This window comes from Ammodytes marinus (assembly GCF_949987685.1).
Source record: "Ammodytes marinus genome assembly, chromosome: 20".
Taxonomy (NCBI): domain Eukaryota; kingdom Metazoa; phylum Chordata; class Actinopteri; order Uranoscopiformes; family Ammodytidae; genus Ammodytes; species Ammodytes marinus.
In genome coordinates this window covers 16,877,700-16,899,911 of record NC_137224.1, presented here as the reverse complement: position 1 = coordinate 16,899,911, position 22,212 = coordinate 16,877,700, and the positions used below count along the sequence as shown (strand labels likewise).

At 45.1% G+C, this 22,212-nt stretch overlaps 1 protein-coding gene across 1 annotated transcript; it reads left to right on the top strand.

Annotated features, from left to right (window-relative positions):
- Nucleotides 1–12,549: 12,549 nt before the first annotated feature.
- LOC307266529 (urotensin-2 receptor) lies at nt 12,550–13,653 on the top strand (the record flags this gene model as incomplete). The annotated part of the gene is made up of 1 exon (XM_080048568.1): nt 12,550–13,653. One exon carries the CDS (start codon nt 12,550–12,552, stop codon nt 13,651–13,653), a length of 1,104 nt encoding a protein of 367 aa, XP_079904694.1.
- Nucleotides 13,654–22,212: the final 8,559 nt, after the last annotated feature.

The window sequence follows — 22,212 nt, the reverse complement described above, 5'->3', positions numbered from 1 at the left end:
GGTCCTCATCTGCAATCACGCTCACCTGGTCTTCACCTCCAATCAACTCCCCTTCATAACCCGTGGATTCCTTGCTGTTGGCGCCAGATCGTCCTATGCGCTACCGTGGTAACTATAACGTACCTGGCTCCAGTTTACTGTTCCCTCGCTCTCGCTTACTCGTCTCTTGTTTCTTGTTGCCTGTAGCTGTTGACCACAACCTAACTTTTGTTTTTCCTCTGCCTGCAGTATCCGGACCACTCTCTCCAGCTTCCCGGCTTTGGTCTCCCCCTGGCTCCCTCACCCACTACCTGCTTCCCCTCACCATATATATAATAAACCTTTTTTATATAAATCCTACTTCGTCTCTGTCTGCTCTTGGGTCCAGCATCGTAACCATAACAGAACGATCTGGCCAAGATGGACCCAGCGGACATCGGAAACATTCGTGGAGCTCTCGCCGCCCAAGGCACTCAGGTGGCGGAGCACAGCCAAGCTCTCCGGGACGCTATGGAGGCTTTTAAGAATCTCGCTACCCGAGTCACACAGATGGGTGACCAATTGGACTTACTGGTACCTCCCACCACAGCGCCTCCACTACCAGCGGCACCCCCGCCTGCTCTCACTTCCCCGTTACACCTGCCACGAGCTCGTGAGCCATTTATTCCTGCGCCAGAGCGCTATGCTGGGGACATGGGTACGTGCAGAGACTTTTTGATTCAGTGTTTCCTAGTTTTCAGTCAGCAGCCTCTCACCTATCCCACAGAAAAGGCTAAGATCGCTTACATTATGGGGTCACTTAAGGGTAATGCACTAGCGTGGGCTTCAGCATTATGGGACAGTGATTCCCCAGCTAATGACAATTTTGACCTTTTTGTAGCAGAGATGAGGAAAGTGTTTGACCATCCAGTAGAGGGAGGGGACGCCGCTAAGCGGCTTATTTCTTTACGTCAGGGCTCCCGCAGTGTAGCTGAGTTCTCCGTTGAGTTCAGGACCTATGCAGCCAGGTCAGGCTGGAACGACAAGTCACTACGTGGGCTTTTTCTTTCCGGTCTCAGTGAGACAATCAAGGATGAGCTGGCTACTAGGGAGGAAGCTGACACTCTCGATGAAATAATTTCCCTCTCTATCCGGCTGGATAATCGCCTACGCGAGCGGCGTAGGGAGAAGGCGGGCAGCTCCGTGCCTCCGGTTTTCGCTGCTTCCTGTTCCCCACTCTTCCCTAAGACTGCCCTCTCTGCCCCCGTGACGCGTGCTGTCACTGAAGAGGAGCCCATGCAGCGGGGTCGCACACGTCTCACCCAGGCAGAGCGGCTTCATCGGATTAAGACCGGAGTGTGTCTGTACTGTGCGCTGCCCGGGCATCTCATCTCCACCTGTCCGTCACTGCCAAAAGACAGGGCTCGGCAGTGAGGCTCGGGGCCCTGCTGAGCCACGCCCCCTCCGTCCCCGATTCTCACTGTTCTCGCTCACTGCTGGATGCCACTCTCCTGTCCCTCGGGCATTCCTTTCCTGTGTCAGCCCTGGTGGATTCTGGAGCGGATGAGAACTTCATTGATGCGGGCTTCGCGTCTCAGGTTGGCATTAAATTGGAACAATTACCCTCTCCCTTAAATGCTAACGCCTTAGACGGCCGTCACCTGGCCCTTATTACCCACCGTACTAAGCCCCTTGAATTAATTGTTTCTGGCAATCACCACGAGATACTTCAGTTTCATGTCATCCTGTCTCCCCTCACTCCCCTGGTGCTGGGGTACCCCTGGCTCAAGCTTCACAATCCCCAATTTGACTGGTCTTCTGGCAAGGTGGTGAGTTGGAGCACGTTTTGTCATTCCACCTGCTTACAGTCTGCCCTGTCTCCGGCAGTGGGAGATGTTCTCTTGCCCAAGGAACCTCCCGACCTCTCCTTGGTTCCCCAAATTTATCATGACCTGGGAGAGGTATTTAGTAAGTGTCGTGCGCTCACCCTGCCTCCTCATCGCCCCTATGACTGTGCCATTGATCTCCTCCCCGGCGCCCCTTTGCCCAGTAGTCGCCTTTATAACTTGTCCCGTCCTGAGAGGGAGGCCATGGAGAAGTACATTAAGGATTCTCTTTCGGCTGGCCTCATGAGACCCTCCTCTTCTCCTGTTGGTGCAGGTTTCTTTTTTGTGGCCAAAAAGGACAAGTCACTTCGCCCATGCATTGATTTCAGGGGTCTCAATAACATTACTGTGAAGAACAAGTATGCGTTGCCCCTCATCAGTTCCGCATTCGAGCCACTGCAGGGCGCCACAGTCTTCTCCAAATTGGACCTACGTAATGCCTATCATCTGGTGCGCATCCGTGAAGGCGATGAGTGGAAGACGGCCTTTAACACCCCCCTCGGCCATTTTGAGTATCTCGTCATGCCTTTCGGCCTAACTAATGCCCCTGCTGTGTTCCAGAACCTGGTTAACGACGTCCTCCGGGACTTTCTCAACCGCTCAGTTTTTGTCTATTTAGACGACATCCTGATTTTTTCCCGCAATCAGAAGGAACACGTCCAGCATGTCCGGCAAGTTCTTCAACGGCTGTTGGAGAACAAGCTATATGTGAAGGCCGAGAAGTGTGAGTTCAGTGTCACCTCTGTATCCTTCCTGGGGTTCATCATTGAGAGCGGGCAAGTGAGGACCTGCCCCGAGAAGGTCATTGCAGTGACTGACTGGCCCATCCCCGATTCCCGCAAGAAACTGCAGCAGTTTCTGGGGTTTGCCAATTTTTACCGGAGGTTCATCCGTGACTACAGCAGGGTGGCAGCCCCTCTCACTCATCTCACCTCCCCTGCCCGCCCTTTTGCCTGGACGCCTGAAGCGGAGGCTGCCTTCTCTAGGCTTAAGGAGCTTTTTTCGTCTGCCCCCATTCTCATCCAACCGGATCCCTCCAGGCAGTTCATTGTGGAGGTTGATGCATCTGACACTGGGGTGGGGGCGGTCCTGTCCCAGCGCTCGGCCTCTGATGAGAAAATTCACCCCTGCGCTTTTTTCTCTCGCCGGCTGGTTCCTGCTGAGCGGAATTATGATGTGGGTAACAGAGAGCTGCTGGCTGTGAAACTGGCGTTGGAGGAATGGCGGCACTGGCTTGAGGGGTCAGAACAGCCGTTCGTGGTATGGACTGACCACAAGAATTTGTCTTACATCCAGACAGCCAAGCGATTGAATTCCCGCCAAGCCCGGTGGTCCCTGTTTTTTGGGCGTTTCAATTTCTCCCTCACCTACCGGCCCGGTTCCCGTAACGTCAAACCAGACGCCCTCTCCCGCCAGTTTGGCACTGTGGACACACCGGGTCCCCCTGACACCATCCTCTCTCCTTCCTGTCTCAGGGTGGCTGCGGTTACCTGGGAGATAGAGTCCCTCATCCGGGAGGCCCAAATCACTGAACCAGACCCGGGCAACGGCCCTCCTAACCGCCTCTTTGTCCCCAGTTCGGTGCGCTCCCAGGTTCTGGTGTGGGGTCACACATCGCGTTTTGCCTGTCACCCTGGCGTGGGTCGCACCCTGTCACTCCTTAAGAGGTACTTTTGGTGGCCAGCGATGGACGCTGACACCCGGGCTTTCGTGCTGGCCTGCACGGTTTGTGCTCGGGCCAAGTCCTCCCATCAACCCCCTGCTGGCCTGCTTCGCCCGCTTCCTGTTCCTGGTCGGCCCTGGTCTCACATTGGCCTGGATTTCGTCACTGGTCTTCCCCCCTCTAATGGCCATACAGTCATCCTCACAGTTGTGGATAGGTTCTCTAAGGCTGTTCATTTCATTGCCCTCCCAAAGCTCCCCTCTGCCACCGAGACTGCCCAGCTGCTCGTGCAGCATGTGTTCCGCCTCCACGGGATTCCCACGGACCTCGTCTCCGACCGCGGCCCCCAATTCATCTCCCAGGTGTGGAAAGCCTTCTGCCGTGCGCTGGGGGCCTCTGTCAGCCTGTCATCAGGGTACCAGCCGCAGACTAATGGGCAGGCGGAGAGAGCGAATCAGGATCTTGGAACCGCGCTGCGTTGTGTGGCTGCCCGCAACCCCTCTGCCTGGAGCGACCATCTCTCTTGGATCGAGTATGCCCACAACTCCATGTCCTGTGCAGCCACCGGCATGTCCCCGTTTGAATGTTCCCTGGGGTACCAACCGCCCTTGTTTCCGGCTCAGGAGGACGACATCTCCGTTCCCTCAGTACAGCACCATCTCCGCCGCTGCCGCAGGGTGTGGAAGGGCGCGCGCACCGCTCTGCTGCGCTCCGCTGAGCAGAACCGGCGCACGGCTGATCGCCACCGGGCTCCCGCTCCTGCCTATCGGGTGGGTCAGCAGGTGTGGTTGTCCTCCAAGGACCTTCCCTTACAGACTGGCTCTAAGAAGTTAACCCCTCGTTTTGTGGGGCCCTTCCCTATTGTCTCCGTCATCAACCCCTCTGCGGTCACACTCAAGCTGCCCCCAGCCATGCACGTCCACCCAACCTTCCATGTCTCTCGTCTAAAGCCAGTCTCCACCAGCCCTCTCTCCCCCCCGGCCGTTGCCCCCCCTCCTCCCCGGGTGATTGACAACCACCCAGCATACACCGTCCGGCGGTTGCTGGACATTCGGCGTCGGGGCAGAGGGCATCAGTACCTCGTGGATTGGGAGGGTTACGGTCCTGAGGAAAGGAGCTGGGTTTCGCGGGGTCTCATTCTCGACCCCTCCCTCATCCGGGATTTCCATCTGGCTCATCCAGAGAAGCTTAGGCCGCCTGGAGGCGTCCATTGAGGGGAGGGTACTGTTGTGGTCACAGCAGCCCGCTGTGTTTTCCTCGTCTGTATCTGCCACTCCCCCTGTCTGTCTCACTTCACACCTGGTCCTCATCTGCAATCACGCTCACCTGGTCTTCACCTCCAATCAACTCCCCTTCATAACCCGTGGATTCCTTGCTGTTGGCGCCAGATCGTCCTATGCGCTACCGTGGTAACTATAACGTACCTGGCTCCAGTTTACTGTTCCCTCGCTCTCGCTTACTCGTCTCTTGTTTCTTGTTGCCTGTAGCTGTTGACCACAACCTAACTTTTGTTTTTCCTCTGCCTGCAGTATCCGGACCACTCTCTCCAGCTTCCCGGCTTTGGTCTCCCCCTGGCTCCCTCACCCACTACCTGCTTCCCCTCACCATATATATAATAAACCTTTTTTATATAAATCCTACTTCGTCTCTGTCTGCTCTTGGGTCCAGCATCGTAACCATAACAGGGGGTGCATTTATAATACAATGTATAATTTAATAAAAGAATTAGGAGGTGTGTGAGTGAGTGAGTGAGTGAGTGAGTGAGTGAGTGAGAGAGAGAGCGAACGAGCGGGGTCGGACAGATTACAGGCGTGTGCAAGTCCTGGTAAAGTGACCAGGTGCTATAATAGCTCTTGTAGTTACATTAAATACAAGCTGCGACGTAGCCTACTCTTTTCTGTCCCCCACCTTCCAATAAACATGTAGATTAAAGGTGTTTCTCACTTGGCTTCCTCAAAAAAAATCCCCACGCCACGCCACTGGTCGCAACCTGGCTGTCTTTGATTCTTTGATATGGTCAAATGCCTTTTGAGCATTGAGAGACTGGATGGCATTTTTCATTGAATCTCTCAACATCATCAACATGAGTAGGACTATTTATTTTATGAAAAGCCTTATAAAATGTGCAGCCAAAGCCATCCGAGCCTGGTGTCCAAAGGGAAAAGCATGTATAGCATCTTAAAGGTCAGCCTCAGCGACTGGGGCGCTCCAGAATTGACATTGTCATTGTACTTGTTTACGGCTTACATCACAGATTCCCTGTTGCCTTATGTTCCTTTAGCCCTTAGATCTTCCAATGCTGCAGGATGAGATCCTCAAGACCCCACCAGACCGGAAATTTGAGACACAGCATATGTCAGCTCCCAAACTGTGAAACAGGGTAGTAGTAGTAGCAGGGCAGTGGCAGACTGTGGCCTTTTGTAAGCTGACCTAAAACACATATTTTTGAAAGCACTTGTGGAGTAGTGGTTAGAGTCTCTTGGCACTATCAATGAAAATAAAAAGGCAGTGAAAATTCCAAAACAAAATATTAAAAAAATAAAAACATATTTTAACCTATAGCGTACCAGCATGTCAAATGTGCATCCTGAACATGGAGTCACACATGCTGTTTTATAAAATAATATATAATTTGTGTCTATTTACTAATTAATATCAATGGATTTTTTATTCTTTAACTGAGGCTTTTTATGCTTTAAATGCCCTTCTTTTTAGTTTGCTTTCTTTACAAAGCTAAGCACTTCATATTTGTACTGCTATTTCTGCTATTATTATCATGTCAATCTTGAGTTATATCTCTGAATGTAATTGTATCATTGTAAAGCACTTTGAACTGCATTTCTTGTACATGGTGCTATACCAAAAAAAATTATATGATCAAACTGAAATATCAAAGGTAAATATAAGTAAATAACTGTCCTAAAGTGCAGTTCTTCAGTTAATATACTTTCCCTCGCAAATGGACTTTAATGTCAAATGTGTGTGCTGCATGTTTCCATGAGGAGACAATACAGAACTGTGTCGGATCAGTATATGGTAACATTGACCATATAATGTCAGGTTTAAAGCTTATGTTAACTACTTGAAATTATGTCTATAATTAGTATTTTTATGGAGACGGGTGTGATGGATCTGAATGTGGGGCAAGTCTAACGTCTGTTTATGGTTCTTTTGGCAGAAACTTCTCATGGCAGTCTTTCTTGGGAACATCACTCAATTTCTTCTTGCTGTACTTGTTCATAACATTTCTACCCTTTTCAGGACAAATGGTGATCAATGAAGTCCATGCTGAGGCATCAGCTAGCCGCCTGAAGCTTTTCCAATATTTCATGAACATGGAAAGTGATGTGGTTCCTGCCAATGACGCCAGGCCAGCAACAACCCGAGTACTACTAGTGTGCTGGGCTACGACGCCAGCGGCAACCTGACGACCGACTGTAAAGCGCATTGTGAAGCGCCTTGTGACCCTGGTCTGTGAAGGGCGCTCTATAAATAAAAGCTTACTTGCTTACTTACTTACTTACAAACGGCAACCTGCCGGCCAGCGATATAAGCTACGACACCAGCGGCAACCTGACGACCGGCGCTCTAGGCTACGACGCCAGCGGCAACCTGACGACCAGTGCTATAAGCTACGACACAAACGGCAAACTGACGGCCAGCGCTATGAGCTGCAACACAAATGGCAACCTGACGACCAGTGCTATAAGCTACGACACCAGCGGCAAACTGACGGCCAGCGCTATGAGCTGCAACACAAATGGCAACCTGACGACCAGTGCTATAAGCTACGACACCAGCGGCAAACTGACGGCCAGCGCTATGAGCTGCAACACAAATGGCAACCTGACGACCAGCGCTAGAAGCTACGACACCAGCGGCAACCTGACAACCAGCGCTCTGGCCTGTGACACCAGTGGCAACCTGACCGCTGGTGCTGTGCTCTAGTTGGATATGTCTAAGTAGTGAAAGAAAACATGCAATCTTTTTTGCCTCAAGATGTCTGCATGCATGTGGTTTTGTCTGCTTTTAAATAAACCCCTTAACTGAGATACTGTAGTTCCTTTTTCAAAATGGGCTAAATGACGACTTCTTACTGTTTCCTAACTCCAGAGCTAATGTAACTAAATGTGCCAAACAAGGTTATGGTCACTACCTTCACAGAAAATAGGTGCAAGATGTTACATCTCCAGCTAATGCGTGTGTTCTGTGAATGTTGTTTGTCTAACACACTGTAGGCCTATAGGGACACCTGTGTTTTTTTTCCATGGGATTACAATTCATGCTGTGTCCAAAGATTACAAGTGTAAAATACTTATTAAAGTCACTGGGAGGTCTGAGGGGGAGGGAAAAGCTGTGATGGGGAGGTTGGTGAGTAGGCTGAGGGTCCAGTGCTGTAAAGGGTTGGTTTGATTTCTGGCTTCAACTAATTTAAGTCTTCCCTAGCTACCGCGATCTGAAGCCTTAACAGAAATAGTTTGGGAAGCAGTTAAGACGACGGCAGAGGGTCTATAGTTTACTTGGCACATGCTTTGGTGTCACAAGCTAATCTTCAGTTGGAAGCTTCTCCATGTTGCAGTGAGAAGGAAGAGAACTCTTGCTAGCGACAAACGTGTTACAGAATGACACACTGCTGATCTAGATACAATACATCCACCTGGGTAGATTGTTTTGTTTCAGTAGCAAATAATTTAATTCATCATCAAATCTTAAGTTCATTGTTATTGCAGTTGGCAGGAATGACCTTCTCTACAAGTCCTGTTTACAATGAAGCTGAAAGAGCCACTACCAAAGTACCTTCTAAATGTGTCAAACATCTCGTGTCTTATCTGTGAGATGTTGCTGCTAAACTCAGAGTGAGACTTGTACGGTCAAACGGCTGATGTGCTTTCTGCCCAACAAACCAATTTAGAAAACGCCATGTCCTCTATTGCTCCCCCAACCACATGAAGCTACTGTGGCGAATTTCTAAGAAGAAATGTTATTTTCTAATTGTAGCCTGAAAATGTTTTTTTTTCATTAACAACACAGTTAATTAGACATACTAATGAGTATAACTTGTGAAATCTTTTCACTCTTGCACATGACTTTTTAAGCTTAAAGTACCTGTAAAAGAGAGCCTGGCCTTGACTGGACAAAACAATGTCCGATTGGAGACGCATACATTCGGAATACAGAACTCCTTGTCTCACACTTCTCATCTCTTTCTCCTTGGCGGATGCTCTTTCTTTTCCCATATTCTCCCACTGTTCTTTCCCTGTTCCTTTCTTCTTATGACCCATCACCCTGATTCAAATGATGTGTGCTCCTCATTCCATTCAAATCCTACACATGACGGTGACATCCGGGTACTTCTAATCATCCTAAATCTGGCCACAAGAATCGGGACATCCTAAATCTTTTTTCTACATACTATATAGTAGAAAGTATGTGATTCGGAACGCAACCTCACTCTTAGCTCTCATTCCCTTTCAGCCAATCACTGTGGGCATAGAAGGTATGAACATGACGTCATGAGAAAAAAGAAAGAGTATGCGATTGAGAACATATGAAGTACTGTGCTGTGCTTGTTCTGGTAGGCTACCTTTAAAGGAGAAGTAGGCCCTATAAGTGATATATTTTTTTAATATATCTGTTAAATCACTCTATATTCCGACAGCAATCACTTAAACAGAATGCACAGTTCACAACATATTTATCCCAGTCATTCAACTTTGCAGTAATAGCCAGTTAATATTTTGAGTATTCCGTTAGTTTTATCCAATCGGGAGACAGAGCGCTACAAAGAGGCGGGTCTCTGTGCCCGTGAACGATGCTTTGTTGCTCTCCATCGCGGCATTATCTGACAAAGACGGCTGTGTGTTCATATGGTGGTGATGTAGGGACGAGGGAGGGGACTGCTAACTGCCGTCACTGACAGGAAGTTAGCTAAAAGGACCATATCACTTACTTCTCCTTTAAGGTAGTTAGGATATATGGTTGCGTTCCGAATCGCATACTCTTTCTTTTTTCTATTCTACATACTACATCCGACGATAAAAAGAATCTAGTTAGGATGCAGTAGGCATACTATTGGGACATACTTTTCTCTCTTATTTCATCATAACATTGCGCCTTGATCTTCCCTCTTGCTTTTATATCCGTCGCATCCCCGTTTGTTTTCATATGGAGGCTTCATCGATGTTACGTCACTTCACGTGCGCACTGGATTGTGGGTCAGAATCGCCCAAATAGGATGCACTTTTCAACACTAACAATCTTGGCCGCATGAAGTAGGACATCCGGGTACTTCTAACCATCCTAAATCTGGCCACAAGAATCGGGACATCCTAAATCTTTTTTCTACATACTATATAGTAGAAAGTATGTTATTCGGAACGCAACCTATGTTTCTGGCCTCTTCATACTTCATATGTTCTCATCAGCCCAGCGTTGCACAGCCTTCGCTCAGAAATGTACAAATCAGTACATGTTCAACAATAGCCTTTCGAGACACACCTCCACGCTCAAAGTCATAATTGCACTGCGTTTGCCACATTGCGCCTCCTCATCTGCAACCTGACGTCTTCAGCAGCATTTGAAGGTCAACAGCTTGATGTGACACGTCGGGTCATGCCACTCTGACGTTTTATTTCTTTAAATTTAAGTAAAAAAAAGTGTTTTCATCAAGGATTCACATTTATCCGATCCTTGATGTCTGTGAGAATCTGCCTCATAAGTGCAAAGCCGCACAAGATCAAAGGAAGCAAAATAATGTTCCTGCAATGTATTGGCTGTCGGTCCTGTGGCATCTGAGTCAATCACTTATCTAGCGGGATGTGGTGTGTGTGTGTGTGTGCGTGTGTGTGTGTGTGTGTGTGTGTGTGTGTGCGTGTGTGTGTGTGTGTGTGTGCGTGCGTGCGTGCGTGAATGTGGCAAGCAACTGTAAACAGACATTTGTATTTTCAGTCCAACATGACTCAACAAATGACTGTAATATTTCTGGCTCAGGCTGCTGCTGTAAACCGAGCCTGACGCGAGCACACACACAGCATTCAATCCACACTTGAGGACGGATGGCACAGGATCGTAGTTGGCCTCGATTAGCACTCAACGTTTGGACGGATGGGTCTGTGTGGGCACCTAAAACTCCTTGGGACATTGGCTCATGATAGCTGGCGCAGAACGTACTCATCAATTTAGGAAGACAAGAGGGGGCAGAGAGAGAGAGAGCGTTGTCCGCCACTGACATGGAGAAAATGACAATGAGAGGACAACTTTGTGTATGATATAGGGGGACATAGAGAAGGTGTTTAGAACTACTAAAAATAAAATATGTCTGCTTCCATGTCTTGCTCTCCGATAGGCTGATTGGATGCTTAAAGGTCACCTTGCCAACAAATACTTCCACTTATGTTAAATTAGTCTTTTCTCATACAACTTTTGTCCTTGAACATTGAAGGCAACTGAGGGTGCTGCATAGCCTGGTCCTACCAGACCATCATACTTCATTTCATTGTACAGAGGAATATACCGCAGGTCCAGACTTACTACTGAAGGGAAATTACAATTGAGCGGAAGTATGTAGGCGATCGGTGCCAGGCTAGGTGCTGCACATAGAGAGCATTAATTGAACCAACTTTTTGAACTGAAGCTGCAGCCTTCACAAGTAGTTCTACATCTGTAAGAGAAACGCACCAGTGTGAGATTCTTTTACACTCTTCAAATATTCACATTTTCACATCTCTGCATCAAATGATTCAAATCTTTTCTCGGTTGTAGGCGATCTTCCTGTTTGACTCCATCCGAAAAGCTTTTAGTAGCTGATGTGGGGGGTGCCCCATCTCACACGTCCTACATTGCCATAAAGTGAACCATGAAATTGTTTCTCAAACATATGATGACCATGACGTGTGAATAAACAAAACTAAAAATATTGAATATAATTGTACAATCAAAATGTAAAAATAGAACAATAAAATATAAATATAAATAAATGGACTGATCATTAAAGGTGAAGTCAGAGTCTGGATAACGCTTTATGTCAAAATTACTTTTTGTCAAATTCAGCGAAAATGTCGTCCATCTACTACTGTTCTGTAGCCTACTGTGTAGACTATGTATGCACTGAAAATCCAGTGTTAATGCACAGCCTAGGCTCTATGAACGGGCATGTTGCTATATGGTGGCCCCCCTTTCTTTACATACCCTGTGTTGACGTACCAGTTTACGTCAACACGGGCATACATGGGCTGTGTATTAACACCACATTTTGGCCAGTGTACTGAACAGGTAGCGGATTGTGAGGATATATTCACTGATTTTGACAAAAAGTGAATTTGACAACAAGGGTTCTCTAGAATCGCTAACTCCACCTTTAAGAACATGGATGCTGAGGTGCCAGTTCGACCAACATGGCACATGAAAAGGACCTGATTTGAAACAACAGAAATAGACGTTTTCAGTGTATGTATGAGCTCCAACAGTCCATGTCACGTGAGGTTAGTGAAAGAGGAAAGATTAATCAACTATATGCTGGGTCAACTCCTCCTTATCAATCTCATTTGCAGCGTGGAGCTGACAGACTGGAGATTAATTGGGAGATGGAGTATAAAAGTGAAGTCTGTGGTTTAAATTAACTTTTCTTTGTGGCTTTAACTGACAATTTCCCGGCTAATTTTAAATGGCCCATCAAAGCATAACTTTTAAATCAAAATCTCTTGCTGTCTAATACAGACAGACAGAGCATCCTCTCCTCTTCTGACTGTCCCGCATGGATCATATTTATTCCATGTAGCTGAGCAGTATTTACAGCTGCAGCCATGACACGGTTGCATATCTCACATACATTGTTTTCTTTTTTTGAAAGATCTTCAGTGTGAGTGTTACAGTGGTGACGTCAGGAGCAAAGAGCATCAGGCAGTGAGCGGATGAGAGGCGGACGCGCGAGACACAACCTGTGCCGGTGCGCACATCTCTCCAAAGTTCTCCAGCGCCGTCCAAACGCACGGAGGAGCAAAAGAAAAACAACAACATTCAGAGGAGATCATCAGAGGGAGAGCGATGAATAACAACACTTTTAACAATGAAACGAGTCCGCCGCGGGTCGGTGGTGGCAGCTCCGGGAGCGTTGTGGATCATGAACTCGTCATCACCGCCACTTTCGGGACGCTTCTCTCCGTCGTGTACATCATCGGCGTGTCGGGGAACGTGTACACGCTGGTGGTGATGTGCCACTCGATCCGCCTCGCCACCTCCATGTACATCTCCATCATTAACCTGGCGCTCGCAGACCTGCTCTACCTCTCCACCATCCCCTTCGTGGTGTCCACCTACTTCCTCAAGGACTGGTACTTCGGCGACGTGGGCTGTCGCATCCTGCTCAGCCTGGACCTGCTCACCATGCACGCGAGCATCTTTACGCTCACCGTCATGTGTACGGAGCGCTACCTGGCCGTCACCAAGCCGCTGGACACCGTGAGACGCTCCAAGAGTTACCGCAAAGCGCTGGCGTGGGGCGTCTGGCTGCTCTCGCTGCTCCTCACTTTGCCCATGATGGTAATGGTCGCGCAGACCACCAAAACTGCACCGGATGGGCGCGTCAAGAGGATGTGCGCACCCACATGGGCGCCCCTGGCTTACAAAGTGTACGTGACAGTCCTGTTCGGAACGAGCATCATGGCACCGGGGCTCATAATCGGCTACCTGTACGTCAAGTTAGCGCGCACTTATTTGGAGTCCCAGCGCAACTCCGTGATCAGCAGCGGAGCAGGGGGTGCCAATAAGCGGTCGCCGAAGCAGAAAGTGCTGATCATGATTTTCACCATCGTGCTGGTGTTCTGGGCGTGCTTCCTGCCGTTCTGGATTTGGCAGCTGCTGCCTCTGTACCACACCAAGCCGCTGAGACTGGCCTCGCAGACACACACCTGCATCAACTACCTCGTGGCCAGCCTCACGTACAGCAACAGCTGCATTAACCCTTTCCTCTACACGCTGCTCACCAAGAACTACAGGGAGTACCTGAAGAACCGGCACCGGAGCTTCTACCGGTACACGTCCTCCTTCAAGCAGCGGCCGCCCAGCCTCTACTCCTGGGGGAAGTCCGCGTCCTCCAGCAATCAGTTCGAGTTGCACTCCGAGACACTCGCCATGGGGGCACTGAAGTGACGTAAGAGTCGCGTGGAAGAGAAGAGAAAGCTTTTGGAACCGCAATAGGTACGTGAAAACGCTCTCCCCATTACGCACAGGCCGGAGCCACGCCGTGCGTAAAGGTGCGCTAATTAGTTACCAAAGTTACAAACTCTCTCACAGTTAAAGGTGTAGTCAAAATCACTTTTTGTCCAAATCAGTGAAAATCTCCTCATGATCCACTACCTGTTATTTTACTGTGTGTGAGCTGAGAAAAAAGCTGGTGTAAATGCACAGCCTAGGCTCTGTAAACAGGTATGTACACAAAGGGTTTGTAAACAAAAGGGTCTACCATTGCTAGCAGCAACATCCCAGGTTACAGAGGCTAGGCTGTGTATTAACACTGGATTTATTTCAGGGCACACACAGTACAGAAATGTAGCCTAGTCAAGAGGAGATGTTGACAACAAGCATTCTCTAGAAAATCCGTTAAAATCATTTTCATGTAACACTGTTCTGTTTAATCTGTTCCAGTAAGAGGAAAACTTACTGCTTAGTCCATACACACCTGGCCACTTTGTGTGCGAAGCCCCACTAAGCCCAGCACCAATAGCCATTTGATCCTCTCCCTGCTGTGCTACTTCACATGCTCACCCCTAGAGGAGGAACTGATTCCACAGCGGTGTTCAATACAAGGCCTCAGTGCTAATTACAAAGTCAAGTCAAAATATGTCTGTAAAATGCAGGCATGATTTAAAGAACAGACCTATCACCAATTAGTTTGGGACTCATATAATCCCAAATCTGGATTATAATTATTTTGTGTTGATTTGATTTACTAATATGGGCCACTAAAGTACTATTAACACCTTAAGTGGTCCATGCCCTCACAAGGTCTTAGAGAGGGCATGAGAAGTTTGAATTAAGTATGCTCCTATGGTCCCTGTTCTTGAACTAATTTGTGCCTGATTAAAGTCATCAGAAACTAAATGACATTCAGCATAAAAGTTGAATTGGGGCCCATGGCTCACTTCTGTCCTGGCCTTGACTGTCCATTGTACCATGTGTGTACACCCTGTCACCAAGTTGGCATTGAGCCCAGTGCAAACCACACACATATGCTGTGTTTTGCTTCAGTTTTATTAAACACATCTTTATTGGGAATATGCATCAAGTGCTCCTGTGATCTATGGGTTTCGAAACTGAACAGAAGCTCAAAGTCAACAGTTCAGCCGGGGGAGCTTTGTTGCATTCCATCCTCATCTCTCTCTCTCCTCATTTGCATACAATTATTCTCAAAAAATAGATAAATAAGCCCCATGAAAGCCAATTAAAACTAAATATTGAAGTTCTTTAAACCAGATGTTGACGCAGGACTCCTCTTGACAACTAAAAATTATGTTCATCATTCAAGGCTAATCTATAATGTACCAATGCCCTAAACATTTTTTGCAGTGAATAAAATAATCAAAACCTATTATTAGCATCCTCTCTGTACCTGGGGACTGTTTGGTAATCCATCCTTGCACATGGGTTGTTAATTAGCAAGACATTAAGTAAAATGTACCATTACACCACTGATTAAAGCTGCCCATAACGGCCACATGGTGAATAAAGCCAGTAGGGGGTTTTGCTTTGTGACTGAATTTAACCAAGAGGAACTGATCTATTATGCCAGACCAGAATCTGGACTTCAAAAGTGTTTTCTGGCTTGAGAAGAGAAAGAAATAAAACATCCACCTGCAAAGCCAACAACACTCATGAGACCAAGGCTTACCCCGTCTTCAAAATCACATACTATTCCTTTTAACTATACTAAGTCCTACAGCTGACAATAAAAACAATGTAGTTTGCATGCAGTAGGCGTACAATTGGGACATACTTTAACTAATGTATTTTGTCATAACATAGTGCCTTTAACTTGCTTAAATGGGAGGGAGAAGATCAAGACGGTCCCTTCTGCTCAGTATGTTACTTTTTGGCAGGTATCTTAATGAGCGATGCATTAAAGTGCCTCATGTTTTATGGAGACTTCATAATAAAACGTTAATTAAGATGACTCCTAGCCCTGATTGGAAGCTCTTTTACTTTAATCTGACTTATTAAAGTCTCATCAGCTCGCATAATAACCTACGGCTTCTCTGTCCTCTTTAGATTCACCAGACAGGAACTGGCAAACAAACTGTGTGTTTGAGACGATATGTGTATGCGCTGTGTTCCTCAAACGCACGTCAAATGTCACAAACTCATGCATACATTCATTGCAGCCGATCGCTGGGGGATTACCAAACATTGTCAAAGCATAGATGTGAAGAGATGGCCTCAACTTTCTTTTTCACTCTCCTCCCAACATTGTCAGGCAACCCTTTGCAGCATTTCCTAGATGCAATTTCTGAATACTTCGGGAGCCTGTGGATGCATATACATTGAAAAATTCATGAGAAATATAGGAGAGATTTGTTGATTTCTTTCCCGAGGCAGCAAAAATATGTTCATCCCAGAGTTAGAGAGGCACGTATAGTTTTTCTATATTCCCCAAAAGAGGAAAAATAAGACCAATTTCATTATTCTTAATACGCTGTATAAATAAATGTCCAACCATTCTTCATCACAGCCACAGTAATAAAACATCCTACGAGGAACTTTTAAATGTTTACAAAAGGGTCTCACTTTTCCTCTTTTGAGTATAGATGACCTGTAACAGCAAAAGAGACCATCAGCGAAAACAACAAAATTCCTATAAACTGTAGTTATTATCAATGGCTTTGCACAGGTCTGACTTAGACAAAGCTATTCACGTCAGGCAGACCGGAAAAGCCCGTGTTCCCTGAATGTTACTAAATCAAAGTTTACTTTGCTTCACCATCATAATTACCATTATTAATCTTACAAAGTCACATATAAATACATTACCTCATTGCAACAAATGCATGCACCGCGAACACGCGATTGTGAGCTGGTGTTGTAAAAAAAGAAATACTGATTTTATCCAAAGGTGCCGCTAGCATCAACAGAAACTGAAATGTAACTGTATAGGGATGATCTATGTAGGGAGATCATTTTCCGCCAGTTCGCACTTTAAGTATCCTATTTCACAATACACAAAGTCATTTGATCAGCTGTAAATAAAAATATTTCTAATAAACATTTAAAGAGTTTAGATCTTTGACCTGGCATCATCCCCATTCCCAATGTGCCTGACCAATCGTATTACACCTTAACTTAACCAATGCCCATTTTCAGGTCTGCATTCTCACAGAACATAGAGCAAACCAATCTTTTATTTCATTTAATTTTCAGCTCAGTATCCAACAGAGTATTCCAATGGATCAGTATTGCACTTCCATGAAGTTTGGAACTTGTGAAGGACATGCAAGAACAAGATGTCCAAACTGAAGTTATGATATTCAGAACCAGAATCAGAATTGCTTTATTCACCAAATGTACAGAAGTGCACAGGAATTTGACTTGGTGGCGATAAAGTAATAAATAGGACACCATACTGAGGTATAGCAAATAATATTCCATCCACAACAAAAACTAGATAAAAAAGATTAAAAAAACTGCAAAGCGCTTCAAATATTGTGAAACCCAATCAGAGGTGAAGTGCAAGTGCAAGGCATTTAATATGGAGGTAATACAGTTCTTTGTAAAGTTTATGGTGGATTCTGAAGGAGAGTTATGGCCTTCGGAAAAAAACTGTTGGATGTCTGGGGGTCCTGGTGCATATTGAGCGAAACCTGCAGCCAGCAGGGAATCGACTTAAGGAGGCCCTTGAACCGGCACAACACGCTGCCATTCCTTCACACATTATTAAAATCCTACCAGAGGAGTCTGTCATCACTTTTGTTGGACAGGAACTTCATCGTTACAGTTAATAGCACTCCAGTGCTTTGGGGATAACAGTTTTAACACGATTCGTGCCATAATTATTCATGTATCACACAAAGATTGGGACTTCATTAAAACTCAGCTTTGGTATTTCTATACAAACACACGATAACAGTTGGGTTCTAGTGGCAGAGGTAGTTGATCGCACATAGTTGTGTAGAAAATAATGTTCCAACTAAAGTCCAAAAAGCATCTTTGCAGTTCTGTGTGTGATCGAGGCCACACACCATCCCTTTACAGTTTTTTTCGATTTCTTAAGCACGATTTTGAAAACAGGGCCCGATTTTTTCAAAACACTACACACAATTAGCACACTAAACACCCAATTACCAAAACACCTCAGACCCTTTGCAAAATGGAACACTCTTTTCAAAACTATACACTATTTTATAAAAAAACATATTTTGTCACCATATGAAACGAAACACACACTTTTCATATTACTTAATTCTGTCTGAACCAGTTACACACTGCTGTTGCTAACCTTAAACACTTTTAGTAATTGTACTTCTCAGTGATTTGAGTAATGTATAAAAAGTACACAGAGAAAATGCAAATATACAATAAGTTCACCAAACACTTGACAAGACCAATGCTGCAGACTGAGGAAAATACAGTAGAATGTATTTCTCTCCATACACCCAAATCAGTCAACATGGAAAATCACAACAAAACATGTGTGCAGTAGTCTGCATAACACTGTTATCCCAGCAAACAACAACACACATACAATACTGTATCCAGTACAGGTTACAAATTACAGATAATACTGTAAATACATTTAAAAAATCTGATAAAGGAAACAGAAAATACAGTATAGAAAATACTAGACATTATCTCTTCGCCTAGCTGGATCTGTCCAGAGAATTTCATCCACATCCTTCCACCGCCAAGCAGAGAAAAACTGGATAAGGAGAGTATGGTGGAAGGTATAGAACTGTGAACTGTGGGTGGTGTTGAAACCAGTTCTGGACCAGAGCAGCATGGTGGAATGACATTGTCTCAAATGACTGGTGAATCTGGTGCATTTGTTTACCTGCTGTGACTATGTTTTGCAATCAGTCTAAAAATGTGAGTATGTGAGGTGTGTTGTAAGGGCTAATATTGGCATGACAGAGGAGGACCCGATCTCCTCTGTGGATTCAACCCCCTCACTCTCACTGTTATTCTGACTCCTTCCATTTTGGTTACTGTAAAGGCAGGTGAACTTACCTGCTGCATTTGTATAGTGCTTGAACCTGATTGGAGTGTCTACAATAAAGCAATCATGTATTTGTGCATTTGGGGGCTGTGTTTACTGACTGGCTCATGTGTTTGGTAGTTTGACAGTCAGTGCTTTGGAATTTCAATGAGGTGACATGATATACTTCTGTGTCTAATGTATTTAAGTGTGTTTAGTGTTTTGCAAATCACTGTATTGTTTTTCAAAAAGTGTGAGGCTGACTTTGTGCTTATAGTGGTGCACATATGGGCCAAAGGTTTGCTTCTTGAGTTTAAAGGTCACATATTATGCTAAATGCACTTTTTAAATGTGTTCTAACATATCCATGGGTCCACGGTGTGCCTAGAGACTGCCAAAATATTTTAAAAAATAACAATCTCTCCTTTTCTCACTCTCCCCCTTTCTGAAACCCCCACCCCTCCCCCCAATATACTCCAGTCAGAATTCTCCTCGTTTCTGACCTCACAAACTGGAAAGCCAGAAGCTTCCACTGTGCAGCCCACACCCCTATTTCTTATTGGTCCACGGCCCAGACAGACAGAGGGCGAGGCGTATCTGGCTTCGCTTCCGGACAGGGGGCGGGGGGAGCTCAAAGATTGTATATTTACGAGGGGAGCTGCAGCTCTTTTTAAAAGATAGGCCATTGTGAGATTAGCTGAACATCAGCATAGTACAATAAATTATCTGAAAGTTTTTTTCAGCAAACAATTAAAGAAAAACGTATTAGGGACCACTAAGACCATATAATATGGTGTATAATAGTACCGAAAAGTGTATAATATGGGACCTTTAAGGTTTTTATAATTGTGTAATACTTTTGATTTTAGTGTTCGTGCGATCGTACAAAACTGTAATACAGTAGTGCAACAGGGCCGTATATTATTTCTGCTTTAGAACGACATCTTGGAGAACTGATGTTGCATTGACTTGCTACAGTCAGTGGGACAGACCGAAACTCCATCAAACTTTAGTTCAATAGTGTACAGCTGTTTGTGTAGTGATTATGCTGGCAGGCACAAGAGTTTCATTAAATAGGAATTAGTCGATTTGGCAGAGTCAGATTCCTCCCTCTGCCAATGATAATAACAGTGGTAATCAGACACACAGCAATTAATTACTCAGCCTGTGTCCTGGTAGACGTCTGTTGAGAGCGAGACATTGTATCACACGTCCAGCATTTGCTAATATTACCCGGAGAATGGCTTATCATTGCTTATGGTTGTCAGAGGTTTGCTAATTATACTGTGAGCAGGTTTTAATAGGCAGGCCCACATTGTACCTTTAAGGCAATTTACCAGCAAATGAAATCTCTTAGTGATTACACTGATCTCTCTCAAGTTTTGTCCTGTGTTTACACCATACTTGAGCATGGAGATATTGGACAATAAAAAAGCTATTTAGTGCATTTAGTGATTGTAAGACCTTGTGAAAACAGGGAATGTACAATCCCAAATCTTCGCTAAACCTTTCCCCCCAAGCTAATGTAAGCTGCAAACCTTAACATGGCCTGGCTAACGAGAACTCAACGTAGTAAGCTGTTGGAGACAGTGTTTTCAAGCAACTTGTGAAGCTAATGATAGCTGATTTAGCTAGCTACAACCAATTAAACCATAAAACCTGACAATTCATTTCAGACAAAATGTACGGTCTCGATTATTTAATTTTTTTTAAAGCCTATTTTTGTTAGTGTGACACTGTTTAAAAAATTACTAAGAATATTGAGTGGAAAGTCTGCCATTGTATTGTTAGCTACAGGTGTGCAACATGAAAAACGCAACAAAAGAAAACACCAACAACACAGTAACTACGGGGCAGGGCTTAGTTAACCATCGATTGCTTTCCAATCTATAAGTCATTTCAAGGATCTTCTTGCCATTTCTTAATTGCGGGAAAAGTTAAGTCGTTCGTAAAAGAAACGGAAGTCAATGTGTAATCATGAAGGCATTCAGAGGTAAATGAATAGGGTGAAATATGAGTTGAGGTTAAGACTTAAAGGAATCCTCTAACATTGTCAAATAATATGTCATGGGAGCCATTCAACATGCAGAATAACTGTGAATTATAGATAAATCAAAGGACATCAATGACTCCTTGGATGATGGTGTTACTGCTCATAATCTAAGTAGGCCTGTATGAAAAACCTTTAGCTGCACCACAGATCCTACTGATCTTGTCACTCTGAAGTCTATACATTGTGTGTTGCTACTAAAACATGTCAAATACCATCCTATTTTCATAAAAGCTGGCTTCTCTTCTCTCGACACTAATGAATGTGATAACAGGTCTTTAAGGAGCTGATGAGAGCAATATTGTGCTACAGGCATTTAGCTGTCAGGGATTATATGAAAAGGATGTGAAGTCCCAAGCCGCAGTAATTGTAGGGTTTATATTACAAGCTAAGCACGAGGATGTCTTTTAAGTGCTATAGTTGCTAAACTACAAATCGTATATGCTTGAGAATGAACTAAGACGATATAATAGCAACATACAGTTATGCCGACATTTTATATTACTTTTTTTCCGTCATTGTTGTGGTGGTAGAGTTTATCAACCGCAAATATTTTTTGGATCGAATTTGGCCAGGTGGACTAGTGAATAATGTGGGTGGGCCAGTGCTCCCCAGGCCCATTACTGAATACGCCCCTGCATTAAAATAAAAAAAAGTCCTGCAGTAAAGTTCCAAAGTAAATAAATAGCTAGATTCACAAAAAAGAAATAAGTTGTCCCTCGTCACATCTGGAGCCCCTGGTGACTTGGAGTTGAACAGTTGATTTTCTCATGATTACTGGAAAAATGGCTCTATGACATGAGAAGCAATCAAGCGCAAACAGAACATTTTGATTGCTGGAACTCAAACTGCTACTGACTCTTTAGACATGACACCAATCCAACATACTGTAATCAAAAACTTTGCTGAAAATCAGATGATGATTCTACTAGGAATTGAAATGAAATAAACTTTATTATAAAAGGGAAAGGTTGCAATAGTTCTCTTGGCCCATAATATACTCACAAAATTATGGCTCAATGCTCAAGTTTAAAAAGGTGGAGTGAGCGATTCTGGAGAACCCCTTCTTGTCAAAATAGGCATCTCCATGCGATCTCCTAACTGTCCTTACTGTGTGTGCCCTGATCTGGTGTTAACACACACCTAGTCACTGTAAACTGGTATTTAAACAATAGTTTTGTAAACAAAAGCTGGCCCACCGTAGCTCGTGACATGCCTGTTTACAGAGCCTAGGCTGTGTATTGACACAGGAAGCGTATCGTGGGGAGATATTCAGACTAGTAAGAATGGCAAGCGTGAAGTGTTTGATCAATCCTACAATTCCTTAAGTGTCTTGGCTCACAAAAGAAGTGCAGATAAGACTCTAGTAACAATAAATAGAGGTAAAAACAGGAATAATATTGGTTATTGTAAAGAAAACGGAATGTCAGTCTAGTGGAGTGTGCAGTTTTCTTTTTTTTAACAGTCCTGTTTTTGG